General features: G+C 48.9%; 1 protein-coding gene across 1 annotated transcript; it reads left to right on the forward strand.

Annotated features, from left to right (window-relative positions):
• The first annotated feature begins 788 nt into the window (after positions 1–788).
• On the forward strand, positions 789–15,107 carry LOC148777136 (adenylate kinase isoenzyme 1-like). Its single transcript, XM_088839312.1, has 5 exons — positions 789–956; positions 1,774–1,884; positions 13,493–13,687; positions 14,803–14,921; positions 15,044–15,107. The coding sequence occupies exons 1-5, from the start codon at positions 789–791 to the stop codon at positions 15,105–15,107; spliced, it is 657 nt and encodes a 218-aa protein (XP_088695438.1).
• The last annotated feature ends 415 nt before the right edge of the window (positions 15,108–15,522 follow it).

Here is a 15,522-nt window from a genome sequence, read left to right on the forward strand (position 1 = left end):
TATTTATCTATTCCTCACTTGCTACAATTATGTCAGAAACTATGCCAAGCACTAGAAATACAGGGACAAGGAAGACAAACAGATTCTGTCCTCTTGTAGCACATAGTCTGGCAGGGGAGACAAGAACAAGTAAACAGGCAAACTCATTACTGATAGTGGCCATTGCTGGAGGAAATAGGATTCTTTTTGTGTGGTGGTGAGGAATTAGGGTTTTGAGACTGGGAACAATGCGGTGGGAGGCTCTTTAGACAGAGATTAGAGAAGACCTGAAGGGTGAGCTGCAACCTGAAGGGACTGTGGTATGGAATTCCAGCGGGGGTGGGGATGGGGGAGGAGCAACAGGGAGGTGATGAGTACAAGGGTCCGAAAGGCCACTGGGCTGAAACACAGTAAAGAAAGGGGAGGGTGGCATGGGATGAGACTGGAGGGATGGGCAAGTCCCCATCCGTCTCAGAGCCTCAGTTTCCTCAACTGTAAAAAGGGGTGATGCTTCAAGGAGACGCTGCACACAAAGGGCCTGACCTGCGTGGGTTCACACCTCATCCACAGGACCTGTAGCAGTATTAATGGGTGCCGCGCCTGGATATATCACTGGGTGTGGACACACACCCCCAGATACCACCCTAGGGCAGAAATAGGTCTGCAGCAGACATGTGTCCAGCGTCACCCACTATAGTTGACACAGTCACCTCAGCACCAGCTGACCCCTACAGGCACCAACCCCTCTCCCCCCGTCCCTCTTCCTGGGGCACTGCAGACATCCTCAAGTCCCCCTGATCATCTTTGTGATGGGTGGTCCAGGCTGCGGCAAAGGGACACAGTGCAAATACATGGCAACCAAGTATGGCTTCTGTCATGTGGGGCTGGGCCAGTTGCTGCAGCCGGAGGCCCAACAGGGTACCCAGTGGGGCTGGAAAATCCATGACCTCATGCTGCAGGGGATCCTAGTACCCACAGTGAGAGCTCCCAGGCAGGGCAGCAGAGGGATGAGGGGGCCCATTGGGAGGAGCTTCCCAGGAGGACCCTGTAGGAGCCAAGGGGCCTCTCGAGGGCAGAGGCTTTGTCAACTGGCTGCTGCTTTGTCAACAAAGCCTCTGTGTCCTCACCTGTAAAATGGGAGAGCAGCTGGACCCTCAGCAGAAGGCTAGGGTGAGGAGTGAATGACTTCATTCCTATAAAGGGCTTGGCAGAGTGCCTGGCCCTTAAGACACGCTTAGTAAACTTTATTATTGTTTTAGTCACTAAGTTGTATCCGACTCTTTGAGACCCCATGGACTTTATCCCTTCAGGCTCCTCTGTCCTTGGGATTTACCAGGCAACCCACCAGAGTGGATTGCCATTTCCTCCTCCAGGGGATCTTCATAACCCAGGGATCAAACCCACATTTCCTGCATTGGCAGGGGGATTCTTTACTGCTGAGCCACCTGGGAAGCCCTCAGTAAACTTAGCTAGTATTTATTCACTTTGTGACCTTGGGCATGTTGTCAGTGACCCTTTCTGCCCCCAGTTCCTCACAATAAGATGGAGGCTGTCCCAGTTCCTTATGATAGTGATGAGCAAAGGAGCCCAACAAGCCTGGAGTGGGGCAGACGCCCCCCGCCCCAGCAGACAGTAGCTGAGAAGTGCCCCCAGAGACCCCCAGCTCATCAAAGCCGACTCAGGATCCAGGGTACCCAGCAAATATTCCCCCGAATTCACCAGAACTTTCCTAGGTGACCTCTTAGGTGAGGGGGCCCCCCAGGCACTGAGTGCAGCCGCCCCTTCCCTCCCCAGGGAGTCATCCTTGTGATCAGCGTCCAAATGCTGTCCTGCCCAGAGAGCCAGGGCTTCCTCATTGACAGCTTCCCCCAGGAGCTGAGGCAGGCCAAGGAGTTTGAGCACTTTGTGAGTGACCCCAAGAGGGCATGAAACCAGGCCTCGTCCCCACCTCGGATGGAGACGCCAGGCAAGAGGAGCTGATGACAGGGAAATGGTGTTTTGTGTTAATTAGGGGATGGTCGGGAGATGGTTGGAAGTGTCTAGGCCCCCAGGTGAGCTCTTCAAGGGTGAGGACAAAGTCATTTTAACATCTTCCCTGGTGGCTCAGACAGTAAAGAATCTGCGTGCAATGCAGGAGACCTGGGTTCAATCCCTGGGGCAGGAAGATGCCCCTGGAGAAGGGAATGGCTACCCACTCCAGTATGTTTGCCTGGAGAATTCCGTGGACAGAGGAGCCTGACAGGCTTACAGTCCATGGGATGGCAAAGAGTCAGACATGACTGACTAACACTTGCACTTTCCACACAGTCCCTGGCAACTGGTAGACAAACTATTTGCCCACTGAGAGGCAGGCAGGCTTAGCATCACCTCTGGGTCGTAAAGATGGACTGTAGCTCTCCACTTATCCATTTATTCAACCTCCTGTGCCCAGAATAGTTCTTGAGGGCAAGCTAAGTCCTCTGGACTTCACCAGACACATGGGACAGGGACTAGCAATATGTTCCATGCAAAATACAACAGAATTTCTGGTAGCGATAAGTGCAATGAAGAACAGAAAGCAGAATGACATCCCGGAGAAGCTGTTGATCAGTCTCTAAGTCATGTCCCACTCTTTGCAACCCCAGGGACTACGGCACGCTAGGCAGGAAAAGAGAAACAGTGGCAGGCTAGGGGCCTCCAGGCTTTCCTGGGACTTGCTGGATGCGGTAGAAACACATTCAGGTGCCAGGCGAGGGGAAGAAATCAAAGTTCGCAGGGGGCTGCCCCCGCCCCCCTGCCCCCCAATCCTGCCCTCTGTATGCACCTCTACTGAAGCAGTTTTGTCCAGTTCGGTGTGATGAAGGTAAAAGGCAAACAGTGGCTCCCTCTCCAGGTCTGGGAGCTTGAAGGGCAAAGGCTGAGCTAACGAATGACTCTAGCCAGCACCTGGCCTAGGGTAGACGTCCAGTCACCCATGCCAGCTGGATGGTCTCCACAGGTGGTCGCAAAGCATCAGGACAGAGGCTGCAAAACCCCCAGGGCCTCGGGTCCCACGTGATCCACTGACATGTTCAGTTTGGACTATTCAGCGTTTCACACGCTTTTTTTTTTTTTTTTTTAATTCGTGGCCAACCTTCAAAAATCCGGAGATGCCACATGAAAACTCCCGGCTCCTCCTGAAAAAAAACTCCTGACTTGGCAACACGGGAGCCTGCTGGTCCCCATGGCAACTGCAGTCTGAAGTCCTCCGGAGCTTTTCACCAACCCAGCACTGTTCTCCACACTCTGCACAGATGAACTCTGATCTTCCGGAACGTTCCAGGCACCCTGCTTTTTCACAGAGGGATCAGGGAGCTAGCCCAGGTCACACCATTCAGGCAGCCAAGGCAGGACCAGGGCTCTGGTTTTAACACATGGACGGGATGTGCTCCCTCTGTTTCCCACCGGCCCCCCTACACCCAGCCGCTCCCTCTCCTTTACGGAGGCCCATTTAGGATCCTGCTTGTGTGGTGGCTTCACGCTAAGAAGCACAGCACACGTGCTTTTCTCTGGCACCCGTGTGGCTCTGAGAAGTAAGAAAATGAAAATAAACAGGATCTTAGTTCCCTGACCAGAGACTGAACCTGTGCCTTCAGCAGTGAAAGCTTGGAGTCCTAACCAATGGGCCACCAGGGAATTTCCAAGAGTGGGTTTTCTTTTAAAAAAAAAAAAAAAAAGTATTTATTTTGGCTGCGCCAGGCCTTAGTTATGGTATTCAGGATCTTTAGTTGTGGCATGTAGAATTCGAAGTTGTGGCATGTGGGATCTAGTTCCCTGACCAGGGATGGAACCTGGGTCCCCTGCAGTGCTGAGGCTTAGCCACTGGACCACCAGGGGAGTCCCAAGAGTGGGTTTTCTTTACAGAGAATTTTGATCTCTGTGAGCCTTAGGGTCCATCTAGGGTCTGCGTTAAAAAGCGTCCCTGGAGCCACCCAGCTTAGACCTCCAGCCCTGACCCCACCGGGCTTTCGAATCTGTTGCAGGCCCCTCTGGCTGGTATGAGTTGGAGCAGTAAGTCTGGCCTGAGGCTGAAGCTCCACAACAAGAACACGATGCCCAGGAATTCTTCCCTTTATCCTTCCTGCTTTCTCTGTGCTGTTGGGGGGACAAAGGTGCTGAAATTCACAGGAAGCCAGAGCTAGACACTGCCTCGGCGTTCCCAAAAGACCAGCATTCCTATTTTATAGACAGGAAAACTGAGGCCCAAGCAGGGAACATTCTCTGAGACTGGTCCCTACTCTGTGGGCGGCGGTGGGCTGGCCTTGGAGCCCTTGAGACAGGGGCTGAGGTCACACTCAGCTGCTGTCTCCACGTGTCCACTCTGGGTCAGCACTCCCAGCCTGTTTCCTCACTGCGAGTGAGGCTGATGCAGGGAAACTGTCACGTCTGTTTCTGAGTTGACTGCAGTCACATCTGCCCCCATCCTGAGAACACACGCTCTGGGGAACCGTGGGGTCCTTAGCCATTTGTCTAAAACTTGGCCTGGCTCGTGGCAGGAAGCATCTGTTTGTTGTTGTTGTTGCTTTTGTTGTTTTTTACTTTTTTGGCCACATCCTGTAGCATGTGGGATCTTAGTTCCCTCACAAGGGATTGAACCTGTGCCCCCTGGAGATGGGAATGCAGAGTCTTAACTACTGGACCACCAGAGAAGTCCCCAAGCAGCATCTGTTGAATGAGCACACAGGAAGCCCCCAGGAAGCAGTAGGCTTGAGGGCCAGTGGGCCAGGCCAGACCAGACACCAGTAGCCCTGACTATCTGCATCAGGTCGGGTTGTGCAGGAGATCCATGAACAGTCTCCCCAAGATGCCCAGGGACAGAAGGCCCACTTATGGGATTCATGTTTCTCCCCAAGAATCACTTATACTGTGAGACCAATGATTTGGGGAAGTTCACAAAGGAATGTTTTAATTATTAATTTTTTGGCCTTGAGGCATGTGGGAATCTTAGTTCCCCCACCAGGGATTGAACCCATGCTCTCTGCATTGGAAGCGTGGAGTCTTAACCACTGGACCACCAGGGAAGTTCCAGAAGTAGGCTTTACAATAATGACGTGTGTTTTCAAACTTTATCCTAAGTATAGCCTCACAGGAAGTTGCCGAGATGGTGGAGAGGTCCTGCCGGACCCTTCATCTGGCTTCGAGGAAGGGGCATGTCTCATGCAATGCGCGCTGCCCAATATCAGAACCAGGCCGTCAGCCCTGGTTTGTATTTGTTTTCACAGTTGCCTCCATGGCAAGTGACATCCACTTTCCATTTCCCAAACTGCTACCATTACCTTTAAAAAAAAAAGTAGAAAAGGGAAGTGGATAGAAGTCAAAGCCTTAAATGATAGCTCAGGCAGTGAAACGTGGACTCAAGTCAGTCAAAGAACATTTTTTGAAATTTATTTATTTATTTATGGCAGTGCTGGGTCTTTGTTGCTGCAAGCGGGCTTTTCCTCCAGTTGCAGACAGTGGGGGCTACTCTGTTGTGGTGCTCAGGCTTTTATTGTTTCAGAACACAGGTTCTAGGACTTCAGTAGTTGCAGCTCCCAGGATTTGTTGCTCCTCCGCATTTGAGATCTTCCTGATCAGGGATGGAACTCATGCCCCCTGCATTGGCAGGCAGATTCTTAACCACTGGACCACCAGTGTCGTAGTCGCTCAGTCGTATCTGACTCTTTTGAGACCCCATGGACTGTAACCCACCATGGAATTCTCCAGGCAAGCATACTGGAGTGGGTAGCTATTCCCTTCTCCAGGGGGATCTTCCTGCTCCAGGGATTGAACCCAGGTCTCCTGCATTGCAGGCAGATTCTTTACTGTCTGAGTCACTAGGGAAGCCGGGGGGAAGTCCTTAATTCTTAAAAAATTTTTTGTTTTGCTCTGCTGGGTCTTAGTGGCAGCACAGGGGATCTTCAATCTTCCTTGCAGGAGGCAGGATTTTTTGTTGTGGCTAGAGACCTCTTGTCGGAGAAGGCAATGGCGAGCAACTCCAGTACTCTTGCCTAGAAAACCCCATGGATGGAGGAGCCTGGTGGGCTGCAGTGCGTGGGGTCGCTAAGGGTCGGAGACGATTGAGCGACTTCACTTTCACTTTTCACTTTCACACATTGGAGATGGAAATGGCAACCCACTCCAGTGTTCTTGCCTGGAGAATCCCAGGGACGGGGGAGCCTGGTGGGCTTCCGTCTATGGGGTCACACAGAGTTGGACACGACTGAAGTGACTTAGGAGCAGCAGCAGCAGAGAACTCTTAGTTGAAGCATGTGGGATCTAGTTCCCCAACCCATGCCTCCTGCATTGAGAGTGGAGTTTTAGTCACTGGACCACCAGGCAAGTCCCTGCTCTTTTCTTTTTAATCCATGAATATTTTAGTACATATTTCCTAAAAAGTGAAGGCTTTTGTAAAATTGTATCATGCTTCCATTATCACACCTTACTATCCTCCATGTTGTGAAATAACCAGCCATCATGGAAATTCCTGTGAACACCTCAAAATCTTTTTCTTTTCACGTCTTGTCTTAATCGGGATTGAAGTAAGGTTGGCCCACTGTGATCGATTGCTTTGTCCCGGTCCTAACTCAGTATAACTGGTGGCCTTTTAAGAAGAGGAGGTTCATACATGGACAGAATGGCCACTGCCGACACAGGGAGAGCACAAGCCATGGAGAGAGGCTTCCGAAGGCCTCCATTCTGCCAGCACCTCAGCCTCACATTTCCAGTCTCCAGGACTGGGAGGAAGTGGAATTTCTTTTTTTAAAAAAATTTATTTTGGGCTGTTCTGGGTCTTGGTTACTGTGAGTGTGTGTTTCTCTAGTTGTGGCGCAGGCTTCTCGTTGTGGTGCCTTCTCTTGTTGCAGAGCACCGGCTCTAGCAACTGAAGCACAAAGGCTTCAGTAGTTGAGGCGCCCAGGCTCTAGAGAGCAGGCTCAGTCTTTGCGGTGAACAGGCTCAATTGTTCCACAGCATGTGGATCTGAATTCCCGGACCAGCGATCGAACCCTCGTCCCTTGCCTTGACAGATTCTCAACCACTGGACCACCAGGGAAGTCTCCGGGAAATAGAATTTCTGTGCCTGAAGTCACCCAATTGTGGTACTTGGTGTGACAGCCCTCACAAATTTAAGATAGAGGGTCAATCAGGGGCTGCTGTAACACACCCCCGCCGGCCCCTTATCTTAAAGATTCATTCATTGCTGATTGGAATCAGTAACTTCGTATTCCGAATCAATTCAAAATGTATAACTTTCAGTCATTTGTTTCCCCCACATAAATTAGCTGACATTCTTCCCTTAAAGAAGGAATGTCCTTCCTCAACAAGGGCTATTTGAAATATATTGGTTCCTGCCAGACAGGTGGGACACAAGCTCATCTTCTCCCTTCCAAGAGCCCATTTTCAGACTGAGGGGTGACAGTGAGGTTCATTGTTTTGTCTTCCTACGTTTTGTTCTCTTGCATCCTTACCATCTCAGTTGATGCTGCTGCTAAGTCGCTTCAGTCGTGTCCGACTCTGTGCGACCCCATAGACGGCAGCCCACCAGGCTCCCCGCATCCCCGGGATTCTCCAGGCAAGAACACTGGAGTGGGTTGCCAGTGCCTTCTCCGGACCATCTCAGTAAAATAAGTATTTAAAGTATTTAAAGTGAGTCTTCTTTTTTTAAATTTATTGGAGTCTAATTGATTTAACACCCAGGATTGATCTCCTTTAAAATAGACTGGTTGGATCTCCTTGCAGTACAAGGGACTCTCAAGAGTCTTCTCCAACACCACAGTTCAAAAGCATCAATTCTTCGGCGATCAACTTTCTTCACAGTCCAACTCTCACATCCATACATGACCACGGGAAAAACCATAGCCTTGACCAGGCGGACCTTGGTTGGCAAAGTAATGTCTCTGCTTTTTAATATACTATCTAGGTTGGTCATAACTTTCCTTCCAAGGAATAAGCGTCTTTTAATTTCATGGCTGCAATCAGCATCCACAGTGATTTTGGAGCCCCAAAAAATAAAGTCTGACACTGTCTCCACTGTTTTTCCATCCATTTCCCATGAAGTGATGGGACCAGATGCCATGATCTTTGTTTTCTGAATGTTGAGCTTCAAGCCAACCTTTTCACTCTCCTCTTTCACTTTCATGAGGAGGCTTTTGAGTTCCTCTCACTTTCTGCCATAAGGGTAGTGTCATCTGCATATCTGAGGTTATTGATATTTCTCCAGGCAATCTTGATTCCAGCTTGTGCTTCCTCCAGCCCAGCGTTCCTCATGATGTACTCTGCATATAAGTTAAATAAGCAGGGTGACAATATACAGCCTTGACGTAGACGCTTACTCCTTGGAAGGAAAGTTATGACCAACCTAGATAGTATATTAAAAAGCAGAGACATTACTTTGCCAACCAAGGTCCATCTAGTCAAGGCTATGGTTTTTCCGTGGTCATGTATGGATGTGAGAGTAGGACTGTGAAGAAGGCTGATCGCCGAAGAATCGATGGTTTTGAACTGTGGTGCTGGAGAAGACTCTTGAGAGTCCCTTGGACTGCAAGGAGATCCAACCAGTCCATTCTAAAGGAGATCAATCCTGGGTGTTCATTGGAGGGACTGGTACTAAAGCTGAAACTGCAATACTTTGGCCACCTCATGCGACGAGTTGACTCACTGGAAAAGACTCTGATGCTGGGAAAGGTTGGGGGCGGGAGGAGAAGGGGACGACAGAGAATGAGATGGCTGGATGGCATCACCGACTCTGCGGACATGAGTTTGAGTGAACTCCGGGAGTTGGTGATGGACAGGGAGGCCTGGTGTGCTGTGATTCATGGGGTCGCAGAGAGTCGGACACGGCTGAGCGACTGAACTGAACTGAACTGAATTGATTTACAACGTTGTTTTAGTTTCAGGTATACAGAAGCATGATTTGTTTGTATATATACTCATTCTTTTTCAGATTCTTTTCTGACATAGATTTTTACAGAATATTGAGTAGAGTTCCCTTTGCTGTACTGTAGGTCCTAGTTGCTTATCTGTCTTGTATACAATACTGTGTATACGTTCATCCCAAGCTCCTGATTTATCCTTTCCCTCCTCCCCACATGTCCCCTTTGGAAACCATAAGTTTGTTTTCAATATTAAGTCTGTTTCTGTTTTATAAATATGTTCATCTGTGCCATTTAAAAAATTAGATTTCACATATGACTGATATCATATGATATTTGTCTTTGACTTATTTCACTTAGTATGATTATCTCTAGGTCCATCTATGTCACTGCAAGTGGCATTATTTCATTCTTTTTCCAATTTCTATTTTTTGGCTGCACTGCATGGTATATGTGATTTTAGTTCCCTAGCCAGGGATCAAACCCAGGTCCCCTGCATTGGGTGTGCAGTCTTAGCCACTGGACCACTAGGGAAGTCATGATTTCTTTCCTTTTTTATGACTGGGTAATATTCCATTGTATATATGGACCATATCTTCTTTATCCACTCATTTATAGATGGATATTTAGGTTGCTTCCGTGTCTTGGCTATTGTAAATAGGGCTGCTGTGAACAAAGGGGTGTATGTATCTTTGAGTTATGCTTTTCTCCAGATATGTGCCCAGGGATGGGATTGCTGGGTCTTCTGGTAGCTCTATTTTTAGTTTTTTGAGGACCTGCCATACTGTTCTCCACAGTGGCCTGCACCCGTTTACATTCCCACCAACAGTGCAGGAGGGTTTCCTTTTCTCTACACCCTCTCCAGCATTTATTGTTTGTGGACTTTTTGACGATGGCCATAATAGGTCTTCTTTTTTGTTATTCAATGTGTCTCATTTGGGGCCATTAGGAGTCCCCTCAAGCTGCACAGTGTCCTCCAGGACACAGCTCCATTACACATTCACCGACTCGCTTTCTTTCTGTGTAAGACGACACTTCCCACCCCCCACCTTTCACATTTCTAGCCCAGCACTGGAATCAGCCATTTCTCCTGGAGGCCCCTGGGCAGTGGTGTTCCATCTGGGGGCCAGGGCACTCATTGCTACAGGTGCTCATTGTTTCCAGGCCTCTCCAGCAGACAGGGCCAGGAAACACATACTTTTGAAAGGAAAAAATATATATATATATCACAAGTTTATACTGTTGTTTCCAGCTCACATTCAACATCACCGTGTTTTACTTTTCTCTTTTCCCTAAAAAGTCTGCTTCCTAAAACCACTGATATTCTCATTTGCATTATTAAATTAGATGCAAAATAGTTTCCAAATAAGTAACATGCCAATGTTAACTACTGAGAATTAAACTACTATAGAAAGTTTAAGACTTCTTTGCAGCTATGGTTTTCCCTGGGCTTCCTTCGTGGCTCAGATGATAAAGAATCTGCCTGCCAATGCAATAGACTGGGATTCAATCCCTGGGTCAGGAAGATTCCCTAGAGAAGGAAATGAAAACCCACTCCAGTATTCTTGACTGGGAAACCCCATGGACAGAGGAGCCTGGCAGCCTGCAGTCCCTAGAGTCACAAATATTCGGACACAACTGAGCAACTAACACTTTCTGGTTTTCTTTATAATAGCTCTCCCTGTGGACGGACCACAAAAACACTGGGTCCCTAGTGATAATTATTTTCTCCCTGCATTTGCAGCATGACATTGACACAGGGTTCATTCATTTCAGCTTGGCTTTCAACATTCAGGGATTGCTTTTTTAAATTAAAATTTTGCATATGCAGCATAGGGGGAGCCTGGTGGGCTTCCGTCTATGGGGTCACACAGAGTCGGACATGACTGAAGTGACTTAGCAGCAGCAGCAGCAGCAGCATACTTAATGATTTCAAAGTCACATAAAAAAGTAGATCCACCCCTGCCCCCAACTGTGCCCTCCCCTCCCTGTATGCAACCATTTTCATTAAGTTTTGGATTGTTCTTTCTGATATTTCTTTTTGCAAATATAATATAGGTGTGTGTGTGTGTGTCCCTCCTCATAAAAACTAGCATTCCATATACACCACTTCATTTTTTGTTTTACTTTACAGTATACTCTGAGATTTTATATCAGTGTCAAGGAGTCTTCCTCAGACTTCCCCCCTGGTCCAGTGGCTAAGACTCTGTGCTCGTGGGCTCTGGAATGCACAATAGTTGTGGCGCATGGGCTTAGCTGCTCTGAGACATGTGGGATCTTCTTGGACCAGGGATGGAACTCATGTCCCCTGCACTGGCAGGCAGGTTCTTATCCACTGTACCATCAGGGAAGTCCCTCTTAGTGGTTTTAAATGGGCATTTCTCTTATGTTGAATGAAGCTGGGCATCTTTTCCAAAGTTTTAGGCCAGTTTCATTTCTTCTTCAGTACATTCTTTATATCTTTTGCTCACTTTTTCCCATCCTAGAGGATTGTTGGTCTTTTTTTCTTCTTGAATTTTGGGAACTCTTTATATATTAGCTGTTTGTAATATAGATTGCAAAATTCCTCCCCGCCCCCCCTCCCTGTTTGTCAATTATTTTTTTACTTTATTTTACTGTGCCTTTGTTTTTTTTGGCTGTGATGCCCAACTTGTGGGATCTTAGTTCTCTGACCAGTGATGCAACTAGGGCCCTGACAGTGAAAGCACTGAGCCCTAACCACTCAACTGCCAGGGTATTCCTTATTGTGACTTTATATATTTATTTGGCTGTGCCTGGTTGTAGCATGCAAACTCTTAGTTGTGACCTGTGGAATATTGTTCCCTGCCCAGGGATCAAACCTGGGTCCCCCTGCATTGGGAGGGTGGAGTCTTAGCCACCAGACCACCAGGGAAGTCCCAATAGTGGGCAGTTTTATCTTATTCCCAACTTTACTCAGAAAGAAATTTTCCATTAAATAAGATGCTGGCTTAGGATGTTTATCAATTCCTAGTGTTTTTTTTTTTTTAATTAAATAAGGAATGTGTGAATTTTGTCAATTAAATTGCTCTTTCTGTTTAAAAGGATTATCATATGACTTTTTCTTTAGTTAAGATAGTAACACAATAAATTGTACTGAACCGTCCTTGCTTTCCTAGAATGAATCCCACTGGGCTGTGGAGTTTTGTTGTTGTTATTTTGTTTTTTAATGTGCTGACAGGTTCTGTTTTGAAAGGAAATTCTGGAAGAACTAGGAGGTAGGGTTCAGGGATTGGATCAGAGATTGAACCCATGTCCCCTGCATTGGCAGGCAGGTTCTTATCCACTATACCATCAGGGAAGTCCCTCTTAGTGATTCGAAATGGGCATTTCTGTTACAATGAATGAAGCTGGGTGGCCTTGGAGATCCTGGGAGGTCTCCCTGGAGTTAGGAGGGGGCATTGGTGAGCTGAAAACTCTTGTACTTTCCCCAGTCGAAGTGCTTGCGTGAGAGGAAAGCAATGGAAAACTGCTTAAATCCGTCTTAAAGAGAATGTGTGTGTGTGCTTAGTTGCTCAGTCATGTCTGACTTTTTGCGACCCCATAGACTATAGCCCAACAGGCTCCTCTCTGTCCATAGGGTTCTCTCGGCAAGAATACTGGAGTGGGTTGCCATTCCCTTCTCCAGGGGATCTTCATGACCCAGGGATGGAACCTAGTTCTGCATTGCAGGTGGATTCTTAACCATGTGAACCACCAGGGAAGCCCTTTAAAAGGAATATTTCTATCAAAATACCCATCAATGAGGAACCAGTTAAGTAAATTGTGACACACATCCATACAACATAATGGGCTTCCCTGGCAGCTTGGAGTTAAAGAATCCACCTGCAATGCAGGAGACTCAGATTCCATCCCTAGGTGGGGAAGATCCCCTGGAGAAGGAAATGGCAACTCATTCCAGTATTCTTGCCTGGAGAATCCCATGAACAGACCGGGCTACAGTCCAAGGGGTGGCCAAAGAGTCGGACACAACTGAGTGACTAAACGAAGCAACAATAAAACAGAATACTATCTAGTGATTAAATAATCAGTACCTTCCTTGTGTGTCAAATACACAACCATCTTCAGCTTGCTGCTGCTGCTGCTAAGTCGCTTCAGTCGTGTCCGACTCTGTGCGACCCCACAGACGGAAGCCCACCAGGCTCCCCCGTCCCTGGGATTCTCCAGGCAAGAACAGTGGAGTGGGTTGCCATTTCCTTCTCCAGCTTACTAAGTGAATAAAATCAAGGGCAAATCAGTGTCTTTACCACGTATATGAAAAAACAGGGAAAATAACATCAGAACCAAATTTGCTTGGTATATGCCCAAAGAGTTCCAGAAGGAGACACAAGAAACAGATTAACTTGATTGCGTCCAAGGAGGGTGAAACTGGGTGCTTGGGTGCAGCAAGGAGACTCTTTACCCTTTCCCACTGGTCTTGTTTGGCTTATGAGCTCTGCCAACGTCCTACCTGTCCAAAACACAAACAGAAGAAAAACTTGGAACGACAAGAGTAAAACAGACCCAAGGGGCCTGGTTTTTTACTGGGGCAGCACCACCCTAGACCCCTGCTCTCAGGTCAGGGGTGGGCACAGAAGGCCACCTCACTCAGCCTCTTCCTCACCCAGCCCCCTTTCACAGATGCCCAGGTGGGCTGGGCCCCCAAGGTCGTCATCACATTTGCCTGTTCGATGGTGACGATGATGCAGAGAGCCCTAAGCCAGGGCCAGGTGGAACACTGGACAGACAACTGTGAGGCGGCCCTCCATCAGCACCTGGAAACGCACTACACCTTGTATGAAGCTGTCCTGACCTTCTACCAGCAGAAGAACCTGCTCCCAAACGTAAGTACCATTCCCCCGCCCCAATCCCAGCCCCCGCAAGGGGACCAAGTCCAGCTGAAACAGAGTAGGGGTTACACTGTTACCTGGGTCCCAGATCTCTTGGGCTCGCCTGGGTTTCCCCAAGCACATACACCAGCAGTGGGGGGCGTTCCATCTTTTCCATTAGGCAGAAGGGGTGCGGCTGTGTGGATTACCAGAGATGATGCTGTAGGTCTGAACAGAATGACTGGCTCCAAAACCACAACATTAAGTATGTTCTAGAACATGTTGAAGGTAGTTTAGTTGCTCATTCATGTCCAACTCTTTGCAACCCCATAGACTGCAGCCCAATAGGCTCCTCTGTCCATGGGGTTCTCTAGGCAAGAATACTGGAGTGGTTTGCCATTTTCTTCTCTGTGGGATGTTACAAAATTTAGGATCATGACAACTGGTCAACCACAGCTCAGCTCCAATGCAGCCATGAGTCCTCAAAGTGTACAAAGTAGGAATATGTGTTTCGGTTTGAATTTTTGGCTGTGCTGGGTCTTCACTGCGGTACACAGGCTTTCTCTACTTGTGGCGCATGGACTTCTCTTGTTGCAGAGCTTAGGCTGAGAGTGGACTCAGTAGTTGTGGCGTGCAGGCTTAGTTGCATTATGCTTTGTGAGATCTTAGTTCCCAGACCAGGGATCAAAACTGTGTCCCCTGCATTGGAAAGTGCATTCTTAACCTCTGGATCATCAGGGAAGTCCCCCCAAGTAGGGGTCTCTTAATTCTGAAAGTGACCCACGCAGCTCCTATACACTGCTATGGAGATAAGAGAACTTTGGTGTCATTCCTGGTCCCCTCCCCCAACCAGAGAGAGGAAGGGGCCTGGAGCACCATGGTGGGGTGGGAAGGCGATGAGCCAGCCTGGCACAACCCCCATCCCATGCAGTCTGTGAGGCCAAGCCAGCGCCCAGCTGCCCCTCCCTCATCTGTGCGGCCCTGGGGCTGCACCTGTCAGTTCCACTCTAGCAACTAAAAGGGGAACCTGCTCTCCCCTGGTACGTGTGTGGGAGAGGTGTGGAGGCCGTGACCTGGCTCTACTCTGAACTGACCCCCTCTGCTACCCCTTGTCTCCATTTTGGCTGAAGTTCAAGAAAACATTTTTGCCAAGTGTGGCTCTGTCATTGAAAGCCTGCAGCAAGCCAGGAGAGGGCCAGGGGCCCCGACTCCCCCCTCACCTGAGGTCAGAGCGGGTGCACTGCCTGAGGTGAGATGCTGGTGAGGGGAGCCTTGGGTTCCAATCTAAACTGAGGCTCCCTGCGACCCCAGGGTGACAGCCTTCCCCCTTTCCTGGGCCCACAAATGGCTGACTGGGGGCCACTCCCACAGGGGTAGGTCCCTAAGGAGCCTCACGTGGGAGATCACAAGGGCCGCGAACAGCCCCACACCATGACACCTGAGTTTCCCTGCTGGAATTCGACCATACCCCCCAGAACTCTCCCAGCAAAGTACGCCTCTGGATGACCGGCCCTGGGCCAGACAGCTCAAGGAGTCCTCCACAACTGCTCTCCCATCTCATCCTCATCCTGACACTGCCAACCCCTGGGACAGATGTCCTTCCCTTGGACAGGCCAGGTTTCCACCTCAGGGCTTGCCAGCCAAACAGGCCACAGTGAGGACCGGATCACACAAAGCTCGGTGTGGGTTTGCTCCAGCAGCGGCAGGCTGTATCCATGGGAACACCTGTCCTCAGGGACCCTGCTGAGTGCCCTGCTCCCCAAGTTCCCAGTGGTACAAATGCACTGCTGGGGCTCTGCCTGCTTCTCCCTTCCTGCAAGACCAGACTTCAGTCAAAGTTTTTAGGGGCC

This window comes from Moschus berezovskii, chromosome 8 (genome assembly GCF_049115385.1).
Source record: "Moschus berezovskii isolate FMDL1 chromosome 8, NW_MosBer_1.0, whole genome shotgun sequence".
In the NCBI taxonomy this organism is placed as follows: domain Eukaryota; kingdom Metazoa; phylum Chordata; class Mammalia; order Artiodactyla; family Moschidae; genus Moschus; species Moschus berezovskii.